At 40.6% G+C, this 27,638-nt stretch overlaps 1 protein-coding gene across 2 annotated transcripts in view; it reads right to left on the bottom strand.

Moving 5' to 3' along the window:
- CDC16 (cell division cycle 16) overlaps positions 1–27,638 on the bottom strand; it is a 65,518-nt gene that overhangs the window by 9,475 nt on the left and 28,405 nt on the right. For both annotated transcript variants that reach the window (XM_084627997.1, XM_084627998.1), the window contains exons 12-16: positions 25,868–25,993; positions 15,344–15,496; positions 14,562–14,625; positions 13,312–13,373; positions 3,040–3,175 (exon numbers count right to left, since the gene is read on the bottom strand). In XM_084627997.1, the coding sequence (XP_084484123.1) occupies positions 3,040–3,175; positions 13,312–13,373; positions 14,562–14,625; positions 15,344–15,496; positions 25,868–25,993 (541 nt within the window). The remainder of the gene's footprint in view (positions 1–3,039; positions 3,176–13,311; positions 13,374–14,561; positions 14,626–15,343; positions 15,497–25,867; positions 25,994–27,638) is intronic.

Below are 27,638 nucleotides of genomic sequence, written 5' to 3'. Positions count from 1 at the left end.
TCGGTCCTCGGGCCGGTTTCGTTCAATATCTTCATAAATGACCTGGAGGATGGCGTGGACTGCACCCTCAGCAAGTTTGCAGATGACACTAAACTGGGAGGAGAGGTAGATATGCTGGAGGGTAGGGATAGGATACAGAGGGACCTAGACAAATTGGAGGATTGGGCCAAAAGAAATCTGGTGAGGTTCAACAAGGACAAGTGCAGAGTCCTGCATTTAGGACGGAAGAATCCCATGCACCACTACAGACTAGGGACCGAATGGCTAGGCAGCAGTTCTGCAGAAAAGGACCTAGGGGTTACAGTGGACGAGAAACTGGATTTGAGTCAACAGCGTGCCCTTGTTGCCAAGAAGGCCAATGGCATTTTGGGATGTATAAGTAGGGGCATTGCCAGCAGATCGAGGGACATGATCGTTCCCCTCTATTCGACATTGGTGAGGGCTCATCTGGAGTACTGTGTCCAGTTTTGGGACCCACACTAGAAGAAGGATGTGGAAAAATTGGAGAGAGTCCAGCGGAGGGTAACAAAAATGATTAGGGGACTGGAACACATGACTTATAAGGAGAGGTTGAGGGAACTGGGATTGTTTAGTCTGAGGAAGAGAAGAATGAGGGGGGATTTGATAGCTGCTTTCAATTACCTGAAAGGGGGTTCCAAAGAGGATGGATCAAGACTGTTCTCAGTGGTAGCAGATGACAGAATGAGCAGTAATGGTCTCAAGTTGCAGTGAGGGAGGTTTAGGTTGGATATTAGGAAAAATATTTTCACTAGGAGGGCGGTGAAGCACTGGAATGCGTTACCTAGGGAGGTGGTGGAATCTCCTTCCTTTGAAGTTTTTAAGGTCAGGCTCGACAAAGCCCTGGCTGGGATGATTTAGTTGGGGATTGGTCCTGCTTTGAGCAGGGGGTTGGACTAGATGATCTCCTGAGGTCCCTTCCAACCCTGATATTCTATGATTCTAAGTCATGCCTGACCAACCTGATTGCCTTCTATGATGAGATAACTGGCTCTGTGGATAAACGGTGGATGGGATATACCTTGACTTTAGCAAAGCTTTTGATACGGTCTCCCACAGCAGTCTTGCCAGCAAGTTAAACTATGGATTGGATGAATGGACTATAAGGTGGAGAGAAAGCTGGCTAGATCATCGGGATCAACGGCTCAATGTCTAGTTGGCAGCTTGTATCAAGCGGAGTGCCCCAGGGGTTGGTCCTGGGGCTGGTTTTGTTCAACATCTTCATTAATGATCTGGACGATGGGATGGATTGCACCCTCAGCAAGTTCAGGGATGACACTAAGATGGGGGGAGACAGACATGCTGGAGGGTAGGGATAGGGTCCAGAGTGACCTAGACAAATTGGAGGATTGGGCCAAAAGAAATCTGATGAGGTTCAACAAGGACAAGTGCAGAGTCCTGCACTTAGGACAGAAGAATCCTACGCACTGCTACAGGCTGGGGACTGACTGGCTAAGCGGCACTTCTGCAGAAAAGGACCTGGGGATTACAGTGAACGAGAAGCTGGATATGAGTCAACAGTGTGCCCTTGTTGCCAAAAGGCTAACAGCATATTGGGCTGCATTAGTAGGAGCATTGCCAGCAGATCAAGGGAAGTGATTATTCCCCTCTATTCGGCACTGGTGAGGCCACACCTGGAGTACTGAGTCCAGTTTTGGGCCCCCCAGTACAGAAAGCATGTGGACAAATTGGAGAGAGTCCAGCAGAGAGCAAAAAAAAAAATGATTAGGGGCTGGGGCACATGACTTATCAGGAGAGGCTGAGGGAACTGGGGTTATTTAGTCTGCAGAAGAGAATAGTGAGGGGGAACTTGATAGCAGCCTTCAACGACCTGAAGGGGGATTCCAAAGAGGATGGAGCTCGGCTGTTCTCAGTGGTGGCAGATGACAGAACAAGAAGCAATGGTCTCAAGTTGCAGTGCGGGAGGTCTAGGTTGGATATTAGGAAAAACTTTTTCACTAGGAGGGTGGTGAAGCACTGGAATGGGTTACCTAGGGAGGTGGTGGAAACTCCATCCTTAGAGGTTTTTAAGGCCCAGCTTAACAAAGCCCTGGCTGGGATGATTTAGCTGGGAGGTCCTGACTTTGAGCAGGGGGGTTGGACTGGATGACCTCCTGAAATCTCTTCCAACTCTAATCTTCTATGATTAACAAAACCAAAACTAGATACACTATACCCACCTTTGTTCCAGTACTAAAATTTGTCCACAAAACAGCAGTGCAACCTTTCCTCTTCCATGAAGGAAGATGAATTCATGGAATATAATTAATGATAAATTAATAAAATATAATACTTACAGCTTCTACACTTTGAATCTTTGAGCAAGTTTATTGTTTGTACAGCTAAATTGCAATATACAGACTCAAATTAAAAATTATATTAATATGAGTTGAAGTTGAGTTTAATTTAGGGGTGAAAGCATTGCAGGAATGTTATCCCCAAACCAAGCATTACAAAAACTCAGAAAATTCAGTGTTAAGGTTATACTTAGAAGAAATCCAGACATGTTAAGATGTGGAACCCTTACATGCAAACAACCTTCATTCTGCCCAGGAGTGATATTATATAATAATCATATAATTATGTTTATGGTACTTTAGTGTTTGTGGTCACAGACTAGATTAGACTGATTTTTAAATACACAGGTTTTTCATATTTTTCCCCCCCTCAGTGTCATTACAGAGAAGAGGTAGATAATTTAGAACCTAATTTCTTGAAACGTAAATTATACCATATTTCAGTGAATTCTAACTATCTGGTAAATCTGAAGAGTCTATGTGGGTCACTTATTATGATAATCTGGGACATAGAAAGGACTGACACATACAACATTTCTTAAAGGATCCTTGTAAATGCTCAGAACATTTATTCTATATTCAAAGAGTAAGTGCTGTAAGTTTGAGAAGGCTACATTGTACTTTTCAAACATAAGGCAATGAATTTGTTTAAGTACACAAATAAAATTTAACCCTACTTATGGAGCTGTGACCAACACCTCTCTCATTTAAACCATATACATACCGTATGAAAATAGTCAATTGCACTTTCAAAATTGCCCATTAGACTGTGTATGTATCCAATGGCAGAGTATGTGGAAGCATTCTGAGGAATCAATACTAGGGCCTGACGATGGTATTCTAATGCTTCTTCATATTTCCTGTTAAGTTTAAATAAAGAGTGCATATTAGTAAGTTCTACCGTGCAAGTACTGTCATTGTACTATGTTTGTAATGTGACTAGCACATGAGACCTACCCTTACTAAGGCCTCTAGGTGGCTCTGCAATATAAACATTAAATAATAAGTTATTGCTTCATACTTGCAAGATGAAAGAATGGACTAAACCTTCATGACATAATCACAGTCTTATTACACAGTAATTCAGAAAGAAGATTACTCAGCTTGTGCAGTAATAGAGGTTTTCGAGATGGTTGTCCCTGTGGGTGTTCCACTTTAAGTGTCTTGGCACCCTACACTTATAATTGGAGATTTGTAGTAGCAGTGCCCAGTTGGCTGCCACGCGCCGCAGCTGTCTTGCGCCGCTCCGAGCAGTGCGCAGCCAACCGTCCCTCAGTTTCTTCTCTACTCCAGAGGATCGGCGTGAAACTCCGAAGTAGAGGGGAGGAAGGGGGGTAGTGGAGCAACCAAAGGGACAACCATCTCGAACCTCAGTTACCACACAAGGTGAGTAACCTTCTCTTCTTCGAGGAGTGTCCCTGTGGGTACTCCACTTTAGGTGACTGTTGAGCAATGCCCCTCAGTGCAGAGGAGGGGCTTTGGAGTTGATTCATTGCCAGTGGATAACACCGTGAGTCCAAACTGAGCATCTGTTGCTGATTGTTGTTCTAGAGCATAGTGTTTAGTGAAAGTACGGGCAGATGCACAGGTAGCTGCTTTGCAAATGTCAGTAATAGATACTGTGACACTGCATCCCATAATCTTCATAGATATATTATGGTATGATTATGGCATAACTATGATGTATTTTAATACAAGATAGGTCATGTGAGAGATCATTGTAAAGGTTATGATTTACTGAATATGATTATCCTATTTGTACGCATGTATCATTTTGGAATCTGAGGTTAGGAATATTGTCTATGTATCTATTACAAATGTAGAAGGTGAATTTCATAAGCTTAAACTGCACAGTCTTTGTGCAGCGCAAGGCAGTATAATTTTGGGTTTACGTGCCAAGGGTGTGTGTGTTCTTGAGCAGCTGGACAGTTCCTTAGCTGTAGACTCCCCATGCAGAGCTGATCATAGTAGCCTGTAAATTCTGCAGCTCGGTGTGTTCTACCTGTGTATATGCTGGTGAAAGAGCAAGCTTAGAGAGCTTGGCAACTTATCACTGCACCACAGTGTGAGAGGGAGCCCAGGCTGGTGGGTCAAGGGGGCTCAGTGGTACCCCAGGGGGAACCCATCATACGTACATTATTGAGAAAGGCCATAGATGTTGATACTGCTCTGATGGGGTGTGTGCAAACTCTCGGTGGAGGTTGCAGGTTGCTGTTTTGATAGCACAAATGGATACACCCAGATATCCATTTGGATAGTCTTTGTTTTGAGATGGTTTGGCCCTTCAAATGTTCTATTATGGAAACTGACAGTTGAGATGATTTTCTGAATGCTTTTGTTCTTTCTATGTAGAAAGCTAGTGCTCTGCGGATGTCCAGCATGTTGAGTGAGGCCTCCCTGCTGTCAGTATGGAGCTTCGGGAAAAATACAGGTAAGTATATGGGATGATTTAAATGAAAAGGGGAGGCAACCTTGGGGATGAACTTGGGGTGTGGTCATAGGATTACTTTATCCTTAAAGAATGTAGTATAAGGTGAGTCTGCCATTAGGGCAACTAATTCTCCCACCTTTCTTGCTGACGTGATGGCAATGAGGAAAGCAACCTTCACTGATAAGTATAACAGAGAGAAAGTTGCAAGGGGTTCAAACAGTTTTCCCATGAGACCGTGTAGAACAAGGTTGAGGTCCCACATGGGAGTAGGGTTTCTTAGTGTTGGGTAAGTGTTTTCTATGCCCTTAAGGAAGCGTTTAGTCATCAGGTGAGCAAAGATAGTGACTCCATCCACCTTGTCATGGAAGGAGGTGATGGCAGCCAGATGTACTCTGACGGAGCAGGTGGATAGCCCAGATTTTTAAGGCCCAGTATATAGTCGAGGATTCTAAGTTGTGGGGCTGATTGTGGAAAGATCTGTTTGTCCTGGCAACAAGTGCAGAATCATTTCCACTTATGTGTATCTATCTATCTACCCTTCTTGTGCTTAGTCTGCGACTGTTCAGCAGTATATCTTTCACTTCTTCAGAACAGTCCTTCTTTACCCCCACCAGCCATGGAGTAATCAGGCCTTGAGGTGGAGTACTGCGAGGTTGGGGTGACGGACACGCCCCATGTCCTGTGACAGAAGGTGAGGAACTAAGGGAAGGGTTTGAGGTGATTTCACTGGCATCTGTCTCAGGAATGGGAACCATGTTTGTCTGGGCCATGTGGGTGCAATGAGAATGACCCTGTATTTGTCCTGCGTGATCTTGTGAATGACTCGGATCAGTAGTGGGATCGCAAGAAATGCATACAACAGTGGGGCTTCCCATTTTATGAGGAGAGTATTGCCCAGGGAGTGGTGTCCCAATCCAGCCCGGGAGCAATACTGTGGGCACTTGAAGTCCTGAGCTGTTGCAAATAGGTCTATAGTGGGGAACCCCCATAGTTTGAATATGGCTTTGAGAATTCCAGGATCCCTCTCCCACTTGTGTGTTTGTGAGAAGTCGCTGCTTAGGTGGTCCACTGTTGTGTTCTGACATCCCGGCAAACAGGATGCCGAAATCTCTATGTTGTTGGTGATGCACCAATTCCAGAGATGTACTGCCTCTGCACATAGGGGGTATGATCAGGCTCCCCCTTGGCCATTTATATAGAACATGCATGCAATATTGTCCATAAGGATCTTGATGGCATTGTTCCTGATTAAAGGGAGAAAGTGCTTGCATGCGTTTCGGACTGCCCTTAGCTCCAGTAAGTTTATGTGCAAGTTAGACTCTGCTGGAGACCAGCAGCCCTAGACCATACTGTCGCATAAATGTGCCCCCCAACCAACTAGAGAGGCATCCATCGTGACTGTCATTGTTGGAACTTTTTGTTGGAAAGGGACACCTGAGCAGATGTTCTGTGGTTGTGTCCACCATGTTAGCGTTTCTTTTACCATGAGGGGCATCGTGAGGCATCAGTTGAGAGAATGTCTGTGTGGTATATACACTGTTCGAAGCCAGGCCTGTAAGACTCTCATGTGGAGCCTGGCATATTTTAAGACAAACGTTGTTGCCGACATGTGCCCCAACAGTTGTAAACACATCCTGGCAGATGTTTGTGGGCTGTCCATCTGTTGAAATTAGGTTGACTAGAGTGAGGAAGCGTTGTTGGAGTAACATTGCTGTTGCTGTGAGACAGTAGAGGTAGGGTCCTATAAATTCCAACTGTTGGACAGGGACCAAGGTGGACTTCTGTACATTTATCTGTAACCCAACATCCATGAAAAGGGTTATCGTGGTATGTGTGGTGTTTATCACTCCTTGCTGCATTGGTGCCCTTACGAACTAGTCATCTAAGCATGGAAAAATCATCACTCTCTGTCTGCGGAGGTGAGTTGCAATGACCGTGAGAACCTTGGGAAAAAAAACTCTTAGGGCAGCTGACAGGCCAAAGGGTAGCACTCTGTATTGTAAATACTGATTCCCTAGGGTAAATCTCAGGAATCTTCTGTGTGCTGCATATGGTAATATGAAAATAAGCATCCTGGAGGTTGAGGGCTGAGAGCCAATCTCCTTTCTCTACTGCCAGAATTATTGTGGATATAGTCACTGTTTTGAAACATTGCATTCTCAAAAATTTGTTGACTTTTCATAAATCCAGGATGGGTCTCTACCTGCCATTCTTTTTCTGAGTAAGAAAATAATGGGAATAAAAACCTCTCCCCGTGTTGAGATGGTACAGGTTCCACGGCACCTAATTGTATGAGGTGGTTTATTTCCTGTTGTAACAGGGGCTCATGAGAGAGTTCCCTGAAGATAAATGGGGGAGAGGAGTGAGTAGGTGGGATAGAAATAAAGGGGATGGAGTAGCCCTTCTGAATAATCTCCAGAAGCCATCTGTCTGTTGTCTGACAGTTCCAGACTGTCACCATATTACCCGATGGTCTCCATATGGGCTGGGGACCGGATCTGGTTTTGGAATCAGAGAGTGTGGATGTCTTGTGCCCTCGACCACATCTTCAAAATGATTGTCTGGAGGTGGATGGTTGTGTGTATTTTGCCAGTAGGGCTGAATAATTGGCTACATGGAGGTAGAGTGTGGCACAGGAGTAGGCTTTCTGTCTGAAGAGGTCTAGCCTTTTCCAGTCCTTATTATATGGGGTCGTTCTGGACTGGTGTTGTTTTCCCCCCTTTGATTTACCGCATCCACCACCCGCGAGTTTGGTACAGGGTGGGTAAATAGAAACTCAGCCCCTTTTGCTGGCACATAATATTTATTTTCAGACCTCTTACAGGAGGGAGCAGCTGTGGCGGGTGTGTGCCAGATTATTTTTGCAGGATCCATAATGGCATCATTAATTGGCAGTGCTATCTTTGCTGCTCGGGATGTCTGGAGTATGTCTGTGAGCTTGTGTTGGGTCTCTTGTAGCTCAGCTAATGAAATATCCAGAGATTCAGCTACACTTTTGAAGAGGTCTTGAAAAGATTTGAAATCATCCCCCCTAGCGTGTGGGGGGAGTGGCATTACCGTTTTGTCTGGCGACAAAGATGATATGTGGATGGGCAGCAGGATGTCACCTTCAGGTGTGTCATCAGGCACCTCTATCTCTTCCTCTTGTGTCTCTGAGGGTGTTGGGACAGTTGGTGAAGGGGACAGAGTTGTTTTGGACCTCAGTGGGTTAGGGGGGCCTAAGGTTCTCTGCCCTATACATTGCCCATAGATCCCAATATGGCCAGTTGGGTGGGAAGGGTATAGGTGGCGGTGCCCACGGTTGACCATATCAGCCCAGCATGTATGTAGATGTTTCATGCTGAGAGGGTCCAGGTTTAGGGGAGGAGTGATACAGAGTGTATATTACTGCCTCACCCTCTTCTTCCTCATCACTGGAGAAAGGAGGGTCTGATCCACAGGGAGTGGTTACCAGGCTTGGTTCTGGTCTTGCTGGGGTACCGTCGGTACTGAGTAGGGGAATTCCAGATGTTGAGGTTGCTATCAGGTCTGCATGCCTCATGAATTGCTGCGGAACCATAAGGCTTGGTGCCAGGGACGGCATCATGCACTGACCGGGAATTAGGGTAAAAGCTATCATGTCAATGACTTGGAGCTGTGCTGAATAGGTACACGGCAGATGGTGACACTGTACTGCTTGGTGCCGAGGTTTTCTTCAGCTCCGTAGGTGCCGAGCTGGGAGGTTTGGCTTTACGGTGTGCACCTCCATTAGAGCTTTCCCACATAGGATCTTTAGCTCCTCAGGATGTTTCAGTACGGATGTTCCCAGTGCCTCATGGTCTGGCACTCTTGGTGCCATTGGTACCAGGACAGATTTTTCATTTGGAGAACACTTTCTTTTAGGTGATTCACATTGTGTGGATGAGTGTGACCACTTTTTGGTAGCTTTTCTAGGAGCACGCTCCGTAGCAGCTGTTGTTGAATTAGATCCCCTGTCAGACACTGCCACTGGCGACCAGGAGGTGTCCTGGACTCGGGGTCGGACATTGGTCTGAGGGATTTCTCCATCATCAGGAGCTTCAATTGGAGATCCCTAGCCTTCCTTGTCCTGTCCCAGTCAATTTTCTGCAGTGTGGACACTTTTGGGTAATGTGTGCCTCTCTGAGGCAGCTGACACACTGTGCGGGGACGTCAAGAGACCGGTATGGAAAGTCTGCTAGTCAGGCAGCGTTTAAAGCCAGGTGAGCTGGGCACGCCTGAGAGAGAAACTCCTCTGGAGAAAGAAAAACGGGTTTATTACTGTTCTTTCTTTTTTTTCTTTAATCAATAGCCGAGTACCCGCCAGAGAGGCCGGGGTAAAGGGAGAAAAATATATAATTTAAAAAAACAAACAAAAAAACTAAAATATAAGATATAAAGGGCAAAGGGCTAGGGTAGCTAACTACGACTAAGCTAACACTATCGGGAACAATGGCAAACTATTAAGCTCTCAAGGTAAGAAAGGGTGCTGCTGTCGCTCCAACTCAAGCCAAAGGCAGTAGAGAAGCACCTGGGGCATGGTTGGCTGCACTCCGCTATGTAACCACTTGGAGCGGCATAAGATGGCTACTACAAATCTCCGTTTACAAGAGCAGGGCGCCAAGACACCTAAAGTGGAGCACCCACATGGACACTCCTCGAAGAACCACCAAATTTTCCGTTATACAGCATATCCCTTCACATTTAAGATTTAAAAAAATTGAAATGTATGAAAAATCTTCAACAAAATGGTACTCTATGTTTAGATTTAAATCCTGTGTGTGGAAAGAACATACTGCTACTTATTAAAGATAGGTTTCAGAGTAACAGCTGTGTTAGTCTGTATTCGCAAAAAGAAAATAAATTGGTTAGTCTCTAAGGTGCCACAAGTACTCCTTTTCTTTTTATTAAAGATAAGCTTAATTTAAAGTTGCCACATATGCATATTTGTAGCCAGCCACAAAGGCGTGGGGGTGGATATAAGATGCTGTAGCTCCCTGCAGTCACCTCCCATTGAAGAGGATCCTATCTTATGTGGCAAACTACCATAGAGGTTTAATGCTACTTGAGGCAGCATTATCTCCCTCCCCACTTGGATACAGCTATATTAGAGATGTGAATGGCAGCAGAGCTGAGCCAATCATGCTGCCACTGTTGCTTGGGGTGGAGAGGAACTGGTAAGCCTCAGGAAAATAAGCACACTGTAGATTGTTTGACATTGTTGGGGTTGAGGTAGGAATTTTATGGAAAGCTTCAGGTGCTGCACAGAAAATAGTATTACTGCTACCTCCACTTTGCTTCTAATTCTGCCTTTCAGAGGCAGGCAAGAACATAGCATTTATCAAATTACATATTTTGATGTTATGGGGCATATGAGGATTTTCAAGATATTTTAAAACCTTCAAATGAAACAAAATATAAGCAATTCTTTACTTTGTTTCTGAACATTTTAGGTATATCCCATAATTCCCTTCAAATACCAGACAGCCTTTCCTGAAATTAAAATCATCCATGAATCAAATTATGTATGGCAATCATTCATCCAGAACCCAAGAAATATATAAAAGCACACATGCTTACAGCTTGATGTCCTTACTACAAGAATCTCAAGCTACTATAATTAAAATACAGAGATCACAAATCTCAGAGGACTGTTAGATAGCATTTTCTCTTACATCTGTTTTCATGGCTAACTCAGATTTCTGTTATATAAAACTATCAAATAGCAACATGTAAAGCTGTCAGAAATGCTAGAGAACAATTAAATATAAAATTTGTTCGCTGTGAAACCAAGCCTTCCACACTACACAATATTCATATCTATTCTAGCACATAGCATTTTATGGTAGTCTGTCAACTTAATTTTAAATTAAAATGATTTTTTTGCATTAAAAATGTTTTACTATTTAGAAAAATGCCTTAAACACATGGACACATGAACAAAGAATACAGTATTGGCTGCTCTAAATGTGATGTAACTATTTTTAATTTTTTTATTCTAGGAAATTTTAGAAGACAAAAGTGTTATTAACTGAAACAAGGATTTTGAAAAAAACCCTCTATAATTATACCAATGATACTCCTAGGGGAATTCTGTGCTACTGCACATGCACATATGTCCTTACTACAAGTTGCAGTGGGGGAGATTTAGATTGGATATTAGGAAAAACTTTTTCACTAAGAGGGTGGTGAAACACTGGAATGCGTTACCTAGGGAGGTGGTAGAATCTCCTTCCTTAGAGGTTTTTAAGGTCAGGCTTGACAAAGCCCTGGCTGGGATGATTTAACTGGGAATTGGTCCTGCTTCGAGCAGGGGGTTGGACTAGATGACCTTCTGGGGTCCCTTCCAACCCTGATATTCTATGATTCTATGATTTAATGAGCCCTGCAGATTTCTAATTTTTTGCACAGAAAAAAAGCTTCTGACAAAATGTTGCTGCAGTTCTGCATTTTGCCCACCAGAGGGCGCTGTTGAGCTCAAACAAAGTTGCAGCGCCCCACAGCAGGGAAGAGAGAAAACTGCCTTGGCAGCACTTCTCAGGCCAAGTCAGGAGACAAGGGCTGTGAGGTGCTGGACGGGGAGGGAGGTTCAGGCAGGGGCTCATAAAGGCTAGTGGGGGAGGATACACTGGGGCAGCGGCTGAATGGGAGTGAAGGCACAGGGCCACGGGGGGAGGGAGGGGCAGAGCCACATGGTGATGAGGGGCATGCAGAGCTACATAGGGACAAGGGGAGTAGTTGGGAGAGGGCACACAAAGACACATTGGGACAGGGGCAGATGTGCCTGACTGAATGGGAGAGGCTAGGGGTCAGCCAGGATCTGCATGGGGATCCCCCCAAAAAACCAAAACAAAACTGTTCCATACTTTTCCCACCCATACCCAACAACCCAGGCTCCTTACCAGCAATTTACTTCCCTCTCCCTCAGCTCCTCTGAAGAAGTGGGTTTTTTACCCACGAAAACTTATGCTCAAATAAATCTGTTAGTCTTTAAGGTGCCACCGACTCCTCCTCGTTTCAGCTCCTCCATTACCCCTGACTCCCCCAAGCCTTTGCACTGCTTCCGAGGAGGGCAGGAAATACAGTTCTGTATTAATATGCCTAATAAGGAATCTATTTGTCAAAAAACATTTCCTGAATCTTTTTTGTTGTCTGCATTGTTACAGACATACTTGCTGACAGGTATTTTGAAATAAATGATCAAAAATAATTGAAACTGGTGTGATTTTACTGTGTTATTTTGACAAATAAAATATTCAGAATTTTGCAGAATTTTAAAATATTGTGCACAGAATTTTTATTTTTTTGTTCTAGAATTTTTAATTATTTGGTGCAGAATTCCACCAGGAATATAATGAATAGTTTCCCAGCAGCATGGCCTTTTGTTTGCTTTGGCAAAGTGGGCAGCTATTACACAAGTCCTTATTTCCTAAGGAAAATTAAAACTAGTTGGCAGCTCTTGTAAAAGGTGTAATTACCACTGAAGCCAAAAGCAATAGTAGAGCTTCAGAGTATCTCTCCACTCTAATTGCTTTCACATGAATGATTCTGAAATACAATAGCTACAAACCATATGGCCAATTAAGGAATTATAGCACTGTTCATATGTAACAAAATAAAATTATATTTAACTATTACAATCAGATTTTAAACTTATAGATATGAATACATTTCTGAACTGCAAACATTTTTATTAAATGAATTTTTATTAAAAATATTAGTCTGATATAATTATTTAGTCTGCTACAAAGGTATAATTCCCATATGTAATTTGTACTGTAACATTATTTTGTCAGGGTCATAACCTGAATAAAATATGGAATAGTCCTAGCATCAAAGAACATTTTTTAAAAATAAATATCTTAAAAAGATGGCCGTTATTGATGTATTGTTGAGAAAAATATGCTCAGATTTTGTTTTACAACTGTCCTTGGATTTTACATCTATTTCAAGCATTATTTTGTAACTCAGTCAGAAAAGTATTTGTATTTTATTTCACAGCAAATCTGTAGTAAAGCTTCTGGAGATGGGTGGAAAGATGGCTGCAAACCTTGAACTTGCCATTCTCAACAGTAATTCTATAGTCCTTATGACAAAACTCCTACAGAAGCCAGTGAGAATTTTGCTTGAGTAATAAGTCACATTCTGATCCAGGAAAACAGTCTGCACAGGAAGACTCTTACACTGATGCAGATTGTTCTGCAGAATCTGGGCATAATCAAGGACTTCAATATTGATGCAGAAGTTAGTTAAAATGTAGATTTGAGCACTTATGATTAAAATTTTATCAACTAATAAAATAATTTTAAGACTTACGATTTTATATAAATTATTGTATATATATGAGGCATCCTCTCTCTGTAAACCATGTCCATGTGTAAACACACTGCAAATGAATGTGCACGAACAGATTTAGGTGGCCTCATTCTGATTTCCAAGAAGACCGCCTTACACTGCTTTGACAGAGTACAGTCTTATTGTAACTAAGCAGTGGGTCCAAGAAGAACAAACTTTTTTGTAACATACCAGGTAAATGTAGCTTTAAAACATTTCACATTTTCCACTTACTTGAGCTTTCTGCACACATGTCCTAAGTTGTTCAATAAAGGCTCCCATTTATCAACTGTTACCTGCAAAATAATACATCCAACCTAATGATATCAACCTAACAGCTTTTAATTAAATTCTGTATGTTCAATTACTAAAGATAAATCAGCATGTAAATGAACAAGGCAGTTCATTCATGGAGAATGAAAACTTGAAGACAGGTATTTAAAATTCCTTTTACATTAAACAGTTAGGTAAAATAAGCAAACGTTGTCCAATGAAACCATTTACTTATTAAAGTGAATCTTCCTCCCCATTTTAGTTATTTTTTCCAGGTTCTTCCACCCCCCATCCCAGTTAAATAGCCTTAAAAACTGCAGTGATAACATTTATTTGGACAAGAGGGCAAACACAAAAATAATGATATCTTCACTTACAAATTCAATGCCAGCTTTGCACTTTCAAACTTAACCCTTTACTATTTATTAGCACAGTTGGGTTCATCAACAAGCAGTGCAGAAGTGACCCTCAGTAAAACTAGATCTTGACAGAATGACTGCAAATACTAAATATCCCATTTGGCTTTATCCCTTTTCTTCCATGGTCTAAATTTATCTGCTCTGAAATAATTAGTCCATTTACTGGCCACACAATGCCAATATCTAAGCTGCGAAAATCCTTAAATTCCTTTCTGGTCATGGTGTTTAGCTTATGCTCTGAAGCATCGGAAGAAGTGCTGTAACTTTACCACAGACACCGTAAGTACAAACTCTATTCTTATTCCTATGCATGTTTAAGTGTTTTTTTAAAAACTAAGATATCTGCATTAATACCTTGCTGCACTGAGTTCCATATGTGATTGGAGAATTCATATGGGACGGAGCACTGTTTAACAGTTAAGGCACACAACTGGGAGTCAGATCTGGATTCTGCTAACAGCTATGCCACAGGCATAAAAGAATACATTTTAAATCTGTTACTTTTTATTCAGCTGAAGGCTTGTTGTTTTGGAAAAGGTATATTATGGGAAAAGGTAAAAAGGTATGTCTGATAAGCATGATGTAAAAATATGAAAACACTGGATGGCAGAACTTAATGATATTAGGCTAAGGTTTTAAGTCACAGTCTATATCATTGAGGAGGACAATGTCTCAAAATTTACTGCATTTATTCTAACAATTCAATTACATAAGGCAATATAATATGAGAACCTGCAGTTTTAATAAACAGTTCACTGACATAAAATTAAGTATGCATTAATTAAAAATTACCTCATTTCCAATAGCTTTAATTTTCTCTAAAGCATCGAGGAACCACTTTTCTGCAGTTTTCCAACTAAAATAAGAAAAAAACATTACTGGAATTACCAACAAAGTATCTATCACACAGTTGCCATTCAAAAATCCCTGACAAAGCTGAATAAACTGTGTTAGAAAGAGAGAAAAGTTATCTTTCACACTATTTATTCACAGATAATTTCATTCACATTAATTAAATGGTGAAATACAAGCAGTTGTGACAAATATCTTGCACACAAAGGTGCATGATCTTAAAGCCAAACTACAGAGTAAAAATTAAAATGGAGTTTCTAGCCCAGAAACATGTTAAATGCTCCCAATAACCAGGCTATGGATAACAATCAAAATCTTAACCTTATACACCTTTTAAAAACGTGTTCCCCTCTCTGGAATCATCTTGGTACTTCCTGGTTTGCCAAAAACAAAATCATTTCAACACATGGAATCTCCTGCACATATGAATACCTCATATGATACCTGGCTGTTCTATATGTGCCTAATTCCCAAGTATCAATTCTTTCCTGACTCAATGCTTAAAGCATCAAACCAGATAAAATACCCTATTAGAAAAAAAACTAATTTGACAAGTAAGAGTTTACGGTGAATACTAACTAATTAGAATCATAAGCAATTTCTTGTTCTGTAGCTCAAAATAAGCCCTTTTATAAAAACAAAATATATGCTACTACATTACTTTTAGGAAAAGAATATAGACTAGTAGTACTGTCTTTCTTTATCTCCTTTTGCAAACTTACTCTCCATTTTGAAATGCAACCACTCCAACTTCATGCATAACAAAAGGATCCTCAGGTGCAATGCTTAGGGCTTGGCTGAAAAATCTTTCAGCTAATTTTGAATTGTTGGTCAAACCATATTCTAGTCCAATATAGAGCATCGGCAAATGACAGCTGTAAAAAACAAGGAAAAAAGGAAGCTTCATATATTTATTTGCTTGTATGTAAATATTTAATAATTTGCAGAAATCTTAAAAGCATTTAATTGTGATACTTTATAACTATACTTTAAATAAAAAAACCTTTACATAAAAAAAAACTTTAAAAGAACAGTTACTTACCTGATAGTAACTGTCGTTCTTTGAGATGTTCTCACATGGATCCCACTTATGGTGTCCATGTGCCCCAGCACAAGAGTTCAAAACATTTTCACTAGCAGTGTCCGGTAGGGATCACGCATATGCCCTTTAGACTCCAGGGCATAAAGGGGGCAGCGACAACAACCACCACTCAGTTCCTTTGCTGACCAAAATCCTCATACATAAGACAGAGCTGCAGAGTTGGGTTGTGGGATGCACGTGCACAGAACATCTTGAAGAACAACAGTTACTATCAGCTAAGTTACCTTTCTTTCTTCTTTGAACTACTGGACATGTGGATCCCACTTATGGTGATAAGCTAGCAGTCATTTTTTAAAGGGGAAGGGGGGGCTAAGAGTTATCTGAAAAGAGATTGCAAAGGTTCTTTGAAAATGTGCATCAGATCCTGAAGTGGTGACTAACAAATAACATTTTGTAAACATATGACCTAAAGACCAGGTAGCCATTCTACATATTTCCAATATTGGAACCTGACTTAAGCATGCTATTGATGATGTAGCTTGCACTCTGATGGAGGACTCTTCTTACTAATATTGTAAGCAGTTCTAATACAACTGGATACCATTTTGGAAGTCTTTATGATGAAACAGTCATCCCCTTTGATTTATTACCACACAGAACAAAAAGTCCTGAAGTTTTACAAAAAGATCTAGTTCTATCAAGGTAATATAACAGCAGTCTTCTCAACTCTGAAGTATGTAATTTAGATTCAACAGGTGAAGAATGAGGTTTTGGGGGAAAAAATGGTGAATGAATGGATATGAAAATCTGATAGTACCTTAGGCATAAAAGATGGATGCAGTCTCATGATTACTCTAGCCAGGTGAAGAACTGTAAATGGAGGATTTATCATTAGGGCTTGTAATTCGCTTATTCTACAAACTGATGTAATTGCCACCAGAAATGGTACCATCAGCGATAGCAGAGGAACTGGATAATTTGATAGAGGTTCAAAAGGGTGGGTAGGAGTGTCCATAAGCAAAAAAACCACTGAATTTAAGTCCCATATTTGAGTGATCTTTCTCACAGGAAGAAAAACGCAGACAAGCCCTTCCATAAATCTATTCACTGACCGAAGAGAGAAAATTATACCTCCCTCTACTGGAGGATGAAATACAGATATGGAATGGAATGCTGCCAAATGAACTTTGATTGAAGTGATAGTGACAAGTGCTTTAAGGATAAGAGTTAATCTAATATTACTGGAATAGAACATGGACATAGAATTACAGACATGAAATCACAGACTAGTCATCTTAACTTCTTACCCAGAAAGATAGTGGAGCAAATAATCAAGCAATCAATTTGCAAACACCTAGTAGGTAACAAGGTGATAAAACAGTCAACATGGATTTGTCAAGAACAAATCACGTCAAACCAATCTAATAGCTTTCTTTGACAGGGTAACCAGCATTGTAGATATGGGGGAAAGCAGTAGATTTGGTTTACCCGGACTATAATAAGGCTTTTGATTGTGTTTTGCATGACCTTCTCATAAACAAACTAGGGAAATATAGCCTAGATGGAACTACTATAAGGTGGGTGCATAACTGGTTAGAAAACTGTTCCTAGAGAAGAATTACTAGCAGTTCACATTGAAGCTGGAAGGGCATATCAACTGGGGTATCTTGAATATCTTCATAAACAATTTAGATAATGGCACAGAGAGTATAGGTATAAAGTTTGTGGGCAATAAAAAGTTTGTGGGCAAGCTGGGAGGGGTTGCAGGCCCTTTGGAGGATAGGATTAAAATTCAAAACGATCTGGACAAACGGTCTGAAGTAAGTAAGATAAAATTCAATAAGGACAAATGCAAAGTACTCCATTTAGGAAGTTTGCACACATACAAAATGGGAAATGACTACCTAGGAAGGAGTACTGCGGAAAGGGATCTGGGGGTTATAGTGGATCACAAGCTAGTGGAACACTGTTGCAAAAAACCTAAACATCATTCTGGAATGTGTTAGCAGGAGTGTTATAAGCAGTAATTCTACCACTCTCCTCCATGCTGATAAGGCCTCAGCTAGAGTATTGTGTCCAGTTCTGTGTGCCTCATTTCATGAAAGATGTGAACGAACTGGAGGAAGTCCAGATGAGAGCAACAAAAATGGTTAAAGAAAGTTGGTTACAGCAACAAAAATGATTGAAGATGGTTATAGTGCCTGAGGAGTTTACACTTGACAAATGGTTGGTGAAGTCAAAGTACAGAACTCACAACCAATCTGGGGTTTGTGCCCTGTTTCTTAACAGTCTGCCCTAAGGTTAGTACGCATGCTCTTCAGCCACTGCAGGACAGTGTGACAGATATATTATGGATTGTGTGTCGGTAAACAGACTTTATCCATGCTTGAAATGGTCTGAGACTTAACCTGGTGAATATGGCCCAGAAGTTTAAGGCACATCCTTGTTGTCATTAGAGGATAGGTATGGAAATGGAGAATCAGATTTTTTATTATTTGAAATCCGTTCAGGTGGAGGAACACTCTTGCTGCTACTGAGTCTAGGAGAGCTCCAATGAACTCTGTGGATTGTGACGGAATCAGATTCAACTTTTAAAAGTTAATCCTCAAATGCAGGGATGAAAATAAATAAATAACTTTCTTTGCTGCCACTATAACCTACATTTGTGACTTCTCCGACAGAAGCAAGTTGTCTAGGTAAGGGTAAATATTAGGGCTGTCAGGCAATTAAAAAAACTAATCGCTATTAATCGCACTGTTAAACAATAATAGAATACCATTTAAATATTTTTGGATGTTTTCTACATCTTCAAATATATTGATTTCAATTACAACACAGAATACAAAGTGTACTGTAATCACTTTATATTTTTTCCATTACAAGTATTTGCACTGTAAAAAAAAAAAAAGAAATAGTATTTTTCAATACACCTAAATACAAGTACTGTAGAGCAATCTGTTTATCAAGAAAGTTGAACTTACAAATGTAGAATTATGTAAAAAAAACTGCATTCAAAAATAAAACAATGTAAAATTTTAGAGCCTGCAAGTCCACTCAGTCCTACTTTTCAGTCAGTCCTACAGTTCAGTCAGTCACTCAGACAAATAAGTTTGTTTACATTTGCAAGAGATAATGCTATCCGCTTCCTGTTCTCATTTTCAGGTAACATTGTAAACAAGTTGTAGCCGGCACTGCAAGATATTTACATGCCAGATGTGCTAAAGATTCACATGTCCCTTCATGCTTCAATCACCATTCCAGAGTACATGCGTCCATACTGATGACAGGTTCTGCTCGATTACAATCCAAAGCAGTATGGACTGACACATATTCATTTTCATCATCTGAGTCAGATGCCACCAGCAGAAGGTTGATTTTCTTTTTTGGTGGTTCGGGTTCCGTAGTTTCTGCAATGTAGTGTTGCTCTTTTAAGACTTCTGAAAGCATGCTCCGCACCTCGTCCCTCTCAGATTTTGGAAGGTACTTCAGATTCTTAAACCTTGGGTCGAGTGCTGTAGCTATCTTTAGAAATCTCACACTGGTACCTTCTTTGCGTTTTATCAAATCTGCAGTGAAAGTGTTCTTAAAAGGAACAACATGTGCTGAGTCATCATCCGAGCCTACTATAACATGAAATATATGGCAGAATGCTGCTAAAATAGAGCTGGAGACACACAATTCTCCCCTACAACGAATTCAATCACAAATTTATTTAACACATTTTTTTTAACGAGCATCATCAGCATGGAAGCATGTTCGCTGGAATCGTGGTTGAAGCATGAACGGACATACGAATGTTTAGCGTATCTGGCATACAAATACCTTCCAATGCTAGCTACAAAAATCCCATGTGAACACCTGTTTTCACTTTGTGGTGACACTGTAAATAAGAAGTAAGCAGCAGTATCTCCTGGAAATGTAAATAAATTTGGTTTTCTTAGCGATTGGCTGAAAAAGAAATAGGACTGAGTGGACTTGTAGGCTCTTAAGTTTTACAATGTTTTGTTTTTGAGTGCAGTTATGTAACCAAAAAAATCTACATTTGTAAGTTGCACTTTCACAATAAAGAGATTGCACTACAGTACTTGTATGAGGTGAATTGAAAAATACTATTTCTTTTGTTTATCTTTTTTACAGTGCAAATATTTGTAATAAAAAATAATATAAAGTGAGCACTGTACACTTTGTATTCTGTGTTATAATTAAAATCAATATATTTGAAAATGTAGAAAAACATCCAAAAATATTTAATACATTTCAATTGGTATTCTATTGCTTAACAATGAGATTAAAACTCTGATTAATCGCAATTAATTTTTTAATTGCGATTAATTTTTTTGAGTTGATCACGTGAGTTAGCTGCGATTAATCAACAGGCCTACTAAATATGCAACCCTTGTCTGCATAGATGGGCCACAATTACTTGTAGGAACTTTGTAGGCACATCCACAGTGCTAATGAAATTTCAAAAGATGGTAATGACCTCCCAGAGCCATAAAACGTAGACACTTTCTGTGCATGGGGTGTATTGACACATGAAAATAAGCATCCTGTAGAGGGCAACGAACCAATCCATGGGATACAGAGCAAGGATATCAGAAGTGAGAGCTACCATGCTAAATGTGGCACATTGAATGAACTTGGTGAGGTCCCAAAATCTAGAATTGCAAGTAAGCTGCCTTTCTTTTTTGGTATGAGGAAATAAGGAGAACTGAAACCTTTTCCAATAAACTCCTCAGTTACTAACTCTATTGCTCTTAGTTGGATCAGTTCATCTATCGCCTGACTCATGGCACGCTCATGAAAATGGTCCCTGAAAAGGGACTAAGAAGAGGGGTTGGAAAGCAGGCAGGGACTGAAACTGAATGGCATAACCAGCCCTTATTACTTGAAGGACCCATTGCAATGTGGTGATTGCTATCCATGCCTCCAGGAAATAAAATAGATGGGAACCAAAGGGTGTAGTAAAATGTTATACCTCTTTGTGATTTAGTCCAAGATCCTTGATTGTTGCATCAAATTTGATGTCTTTCTGTCTGACCAACTGAGTAGTTATAGAAGGGGGCAGCGGAGCTGCCATCTTCTGATATCTAGATCTCTTTCTAGATTGTTCAGAAAAGGCCTCTAGTGTTGCAAATATGAACAAAATAGATACTGAGTGTTCCTATATCCGGAGAATTAAGTTTGAGGACGAAATTGCCTGGTTTTGAAAGGATGAACATACAAACCCAATGATCTGAGTGTGGATCTTGAGTCTGTTAATGAATGCAGACATTCATCAGTCTTGGTACTAAACAAATTCTGATCTTCGAATGGCAAATCTTCAATAGTTGCTTGCACTTCCTTTTGTAAATCTGATGCAGACAACCATGATGAGCATCACATTATGACAGCTGTAACCACTGAACAAGCACTTGAATCAGCAGCATCTAATACTGCTTGAAATAGGTTTTGAAGGGCAATAAGCTGCCCTTCTTCACAAGTAGCTTTAAGCTACTCTACACTTTGAGGGTAATTGTCCTTAAACTCTGACACTCTACACCATTGCAGATAAGCCATGCTATCTAAATATGATTGATAATTCGCTCTCCTGATCTGTAAAGATGTTGAAGAGTACATTTTCTTTCTGAAAAGATCAAGTCTCTTGGGTTCTTTCTCCTTAGAGACAGATTTAGTGATGAATTAATGTTCCCTTGAATTTTTTTCCATCCATGTGCAGAATGAATTTGGTTATGAGCACCAATATCGAGGTAATGTGTGGATGTGCACCACCAGTAGAAACAAATAACCTAGCTATAAACACATATTTTTAAAAGTTACCATAGGGATAATTACTCCAGCCAGGATAGCATTTTAGAACTCACTATTCAAATAATTAAATTTAAGCATTGAGAGAAATAAAAATATGAAATGCATAGACAAGTCGCACTTTAAAAGAATAAAATTACAGAGAATATATGTGAATTTCAGGAAGTATCAAGAAGTAACAACAACAATACAAGTATGTGTTGGGAGGTGAGTGAGTGGGAGAGACACACCAAGTGTGTGTGAGAGAGAGACACACACAGAGACACAGTATATGTGTGTGTGTGTGTGAGAGACAGAGACGGACATGCTGCCCCTTTAAGTAGATCGGCACTCACCAATCTGAAGCCTGCTTGTTCAGACTTAGCAGCAGCTGTCAGCAAGCTCTGTCCCACATCCCACTCCTGAGCCCTGTCATGTTGCCCCCGCCACTCTGTGAAGATGCGGTAGAGGGGTGGGAGTTACTTGTGGTTACTTAAAATTTGTTGCTCCTCTGCAATTTGAACTTGATAAGAAGAGCGATCAGAATTATAAGAGTTTGTAGCAGGTGACTCACGAACAGACTCCGTATATTGTGGGAGAACCTGTCCCTGAAATTGTATATATGACTGCCATGAGAACCAATATGTCCATGGATGTGGACCAGATAGGAAAGGGATATTTGGCCAGTTCAGAAGCAACCGAAGAGCACAGTGAGAATTAGCATTCTCAGGTCTATTAGGAGGCGCTTTTCCATATGCGTCCCTAGAATTATTTTCTTTCCATCCATGTGATTTCTTTCTTGGTGGTGGACTCCTGTCAAGAGTCTGCAGAGGAGTCAGTCTTTGGATGAAGAAACTTCTAATGCAGAATTCTTGACAGCAGACTGAAGGATTTGAGTGGGACTCAAATCCTTAATTGTAATGCCATGCTGGTTCAAATAAATTTTCATTAGAGATACGCTTGCTTCTTTTTTGAAGAGGGGATCTGTCTGGTATCAAGATCAGGAAAACGTCCAGGACTGGTGACTCAGGTTCTGGAATGACCCTGAGGTCTGGCAAAAAACACAAAATAAGCTTTTGGAGCTGCAAATTTAGTTGTAAGAGTCCCTATAGTGAGGAGCTGTAGATGCCTCTCTGCTTTGAGTGCTCCTTTGCATCTGAAACTGCTGGCTGTAACTAAAAGATGCAAATGCCGACAACAGAAGCGCTGTAGAAGACTGTCCTAACTCTGATGCTGAGAATAACAGTGCTGGTGAAGCTGGTGCCAAAAAGGAAGAAGGCAGATGACTGTGAATTCTTCTTCTCTTGAGATCTTTTAGATGAAGAAGCAGGTTTCTGTACCAGCTCTGTTATGTGGTGCAAAATGGCAGGTCTCAGTCCCACTCTTTCCTGCACCGACAGTAATGGCTCTCTTCAACAGTTCCTCTTCTCTCTCAGCACCAGCTGTAGTGGCTCCTTTGAAGAGCTCTTCTTTGCTTCTGCCACCGGAGAGCAAAGGGTATGTCTACCCTATCGCTGCTACAGCAGCGCTGCAGCTACTTTCCTGTAAACACTTCCTACACGGATGGAAGACATTTTCCCATCCATGTGGGTAATCCCCCTCTCCGAGAGGCTGTAGTTAGGTTGACTGAGGAATCCTTCCATTGACCTAGCCATGTCTATACCAGCGGTTAGGACAACATAACTATGGTGTTCAGAGCATGAAATTTTTCACAGCACTAGGCAACCATAGCTAGATCGACTTACATTTTAGGTGTAGACCAGTCCTTTAGAGTCATTCAATCCTCTAACAATGGGGGTCTCTGCCTCCTCTGATTGACCTTTCTGAATCTCATATTTTTAAATGCTTCTGAATTAGCTGTCACATTTCTGGTGACAGGAGCATTGGTGAGGTAAGTTTTGAAACAGAAGCCTTTGTATCAAGTTTCATGCTTTGAGTCAGACATAGCTCTCATGGACCTTTCCATGAGAAAAAGCTGAAGTGTCTCTCCTTTTGTGTGTGCTTCTTGAAGGACTTGCAAATCACACACTTAGCAACAATATGTTGCTCAACCAGACAGTAAAAGCACCTGTTGTAGGTGTCAGTCACAGGAACAACCCCCCTACAGAGGGACCTGACTTGAAGCCCACAGATTTGGGCTCTGCCATAAATTGCTTTTTTCCCCATACCTACTGCAAACAAGCTAACTGAAACAGTAATAAGTGCACTAACCTACTACCTATAAATAAACTAACTACCAACTATCAGACTAAATGCTAAGGAACAAGATTACTTCAGAGGGACACTTATGTTGTTACAACTCACTGCCTAAGGCGATTGGGGTTCCTGTGCCGTTTATGCCCTGTGAGGGTGCAGGGGGGAGGCATACAGGATGCATGGACCACCCCTACTGGACACTGCTAGTGAAAATGTTCCAAACACCTATGCTGGGATACATGGACACTAAATGGGATCCACATAGGCAGTAACTCAAGGAAGAATATGTATTATATAACACTACATTAAATAGATTCCAAATGAAGTACTAATCTGAAGAGTACCTTGAGGGAAAATATTTAGTGGTAAGAAGTTAATTCTAATGTTTACTAGTATTTTAGTCTAGAAATATGTATTTCCCTTTCCTATCCCCAAGTTAATTCTGAGTTTAATCCAGGTTTGCTTCGTCACCTATAAACTGAAAATGAAGATAACTGGACTTTAATGACACACTACGTAGTAACGCTATCTAAACTTTTAAACTGTAAGCAATAATCTAATACTAATGATGTATTCAACAAGCAGAAGGATTATGGAACACTACTTATAATCTTTTTCCTCCCTGTTTTCAACATAAGAATGGCCATACTGGGTCAAACCAAATGTCCATCTAGCCCAGGATCCTGTCTTTTATGTCAGTGGCCAATGCCAGGTGCCCCAGAGAGAATGAACAGAACAGGTAATCATCAAGCGATCCATCCCCTGCAGTCCATTCCCAGCTTTTGACAAACAGAGGCTAAGGACACCATCCCTGCCCATCCTGGCTAATAGCCATTGATTGACCCTATCCTCTATGAATTTATCTACTTCTTTTTTTATCCCTCTTATATAGCCTTGGCCTTCACCACATCCTATGGAAAGAAGTTCCACAGGTTGACTGTGCATACTTCCTTTTGTTTTAATCCTGCTGCCTATTAATTTCATTTGGTGACCCCTAATTCTTGCGTTATGAGGTGTATAAAACACTTCCTTATTTGCTTTCTCCACACCAGTCATGATTTTATAGACCTCTATCATATCCCACCCCCTTAGTCATCTCTTTTCTAAACTGAAAAGTCCCAGTTTTATTAATCTCTCCTCATATGGAAGCCGTTCCATACCCCTAATCATTTTTGTTGCCCCTTTCTGAACCTTTTCCAATTTCATTATCTTTTTTGAGATGGGGAGACCACATCTGCACGCAGTATTCAAGATGTGGGTGTACCATGGATTTACAGAGAGGCAATATTATATTTTCTGTCTTATTATCGATCCCTTTCTTAATGATTCCCAATATTCTGTTAGCTGTTTTCACTGCTGCTGCACATTGAATGGATGTTTTCAGAGAATTATCCACAAGGATTCCAAAATCTCTTTCTTGAGTAGTAGCAGTTAATTTAGACCCACCATTTTATATTTATAGTTGGGATTATGTTTTCCAGTGTGCATTACTTTGCATTTATTAGCACTGAATTTCATCTGCCATTTTGTTGCCCAGTCACCCAGTTTTGCAAGATGCCTTTGTAACTCTTCACAGTCTGCTTTGGACATAACTATCTTGAGTAGTTTTGTATCATCCTCAAATTTTGTCACCTCACTGTTTACCACTTTTTCCAGATCATTTATGAATATGTTGAACAGTACTGGTCCCAATACAAACACCTGGGGGACACCACTATTTACCTCTCTCCATTCTGAAAACGAACCATTTATTCACACTCTTTGTTACCTAGCTTTTGACCAGTTACTGATCCATGATAGGACCTTCCATCTTATCCTATGACAGCTTACTTTGCTTAAGCGCCTTTGGTGAGGAACCTTGTCAAAGGCTTTCTGAAAATCTAAGTACACTGTATTTACTGGATCACCCGTGTCCACATGCTTATTGACTCCCTCAAAGAATTATAGTAGATTGATGAGGCATGATTTCCCTTTACAAAAGCCATGTCAGCTCTTCCCCAACAAATCATATTCATCTATGTGTCTGATAATTCTGTTCTTTACTATAGTTTCAACTAGTTTGCCTGGTACTGAAGTTTCCATTTGAGTTATTGTCTTAAGTATATTTTTATTAATGAAAAAAGTAATGTAGGTTAATAAATGAATATTCATAAGTCGATAGTTTTTTAAGCCTTTCAGAATTTCATTCTATATAAAATGGCATTGTCTACTTTTGACATACCCTTTCATCAGCTGTGCTGCTGTGAAGTAAGCAGCCATTGCTTGGTCATGCTCACTCTCAACTGCAAATGAATGTCCATATGCTATCCAAGCTGGTCCGTAGGTTCTCTCAAGTGTAGTGGCTTTGCTAACACACACACACACACAAGAAATCAGACCAACACATTATAATTACATCTGAAATTCAATATATTCATTTTATTGGAACACTTAAACAGTAAGCCTGTTCAAGTATAAATAGTCTGTGTACTCATGTATATATTTAATAAATTTGCAGTAAACTAATGAGTGTTTAATAAAGAAGTTTGTCTCTAAACAATTATCATACTGGTGAAAGCTTACCTTTTGACACACATTATTTGACACTTTAATAGAATGTATTATTCTCATTTTCTAAACTGATTTTAGCAAATTTCTAAACTATATTATTTAGATAGTGTTAAGCGTGCATAGTGAAACACCAAAGGTAAACTAAATTTAACAGAATGAATGCATGCAGAAGAGGTATATGGTTTTTATATCTACACATAAATCTTAGAGACACCAACAAAAAGCAAACAGAAAAACAATTACATTAGAAAATCCATCTCTATTCATGCAGTGTAAACAATGTTAAACATGTGAAAGTGGAAAATGGTAATGTCAAATTATGAAGTTTCTATGTTGTACTTAGGCCATGTCTACACTAGCACTTATATTGGCAAAACTTCTGTCGCTCAGGGATCTGAAACCACACTTGAGTAACATAAGTTTTGTTGGTATAAGCGCTCATGTGCGCCAGCACTATGTCGGCGGGAGACACTCTCCCACAGACATAGCAACCGCCACTCATTAAGCTGGTTTTATTATGTCGACGGGAGAGCTGTGCCTCTGTAAGCTTGTAAGTGTAGACATAGTCTGTGGGTGGAAATATTGCTTATGTGACTGCAAAAGTCTGGGCTTGCCTATGGCAAGCCTATTGTTCTACATTCCAGACAGCTGCCCTGCCTGGGAAAGAAAGTGTTTGACCCCTCTTTGAAGGACTGTCACCAAAAAGCCATCAAAACTGCAATTTAGGGTCAACAACTTTGATCATCTGCCAAATACTGACCTATAACCAAGGAACAATAGTGTCCATACACAAGAGCCCACAAGAAGGGGGCAAGCACGACTGGAGTGTCTGTGCCATGTGCTGAAATTGAGAAGCTCCAGAAACTGAGGCCCTATTTAAGAGCAGAGACTCTGTGAAGGGAGCCAACCATCACCACAAGACAGACATGAAGGAGAGAGGGGGCTGGAGGGACTCTATCCAGCCTGAAACACTGACAAATTTCAGACTCACAGAAGAGATGACATCAGAGATGGGGAAGGTGCATCTCAGGACTTTTGTTATTTAAAAAAATCTGTAACACTCAAGAGCTTTAAGAATAAATTCACTGTGGTTAAGAAACACCTTTGCTAAGTCTGTGTTCCTTGTTTTCTTGCCACTGTGTTTCCAAAGGGGTTAAATTAGAAGCCCAGAATGCTCACAGCCCAGGTGGAACTCTGAGGGAGTCTGCGTGGATGACAGTATCCCACAACCCAAGGAAGGGCATCAGACAAGATGTCTAAGCTTGAAAGTATGCTCTACAGTTCCAGAGCATCTCTAGAATTAGAATCAGTTGGAAGCACATGGGACCCAGCGACTGGGTTCACTTCGAATGGCAGGGTGACTATATCCCCCATATGAGGCCAGTTTGTAACAAAACATTTTTGATTGATTGCAGTATCAAAGGATTGCCATAGCAAAGAAA

The sequence above is a fragment of the Lepidochelys olivacea genome, assembly GCF_965140295.1.
Source record: "Lepidochelys olivacea isolate rLepOli2 genome assembly, chromosome: 1".
Taxonomy (NCBI): Eukaryota; Metazoa; Chordata; order Testudines; family Cheloniidae; genus Lepidochelys; species Lepidochelys olivacea.
Note: the sequence above shows the minus strand (reverse complement) of the source record. Positions and strands in the feature narration are given on the sequence as shown.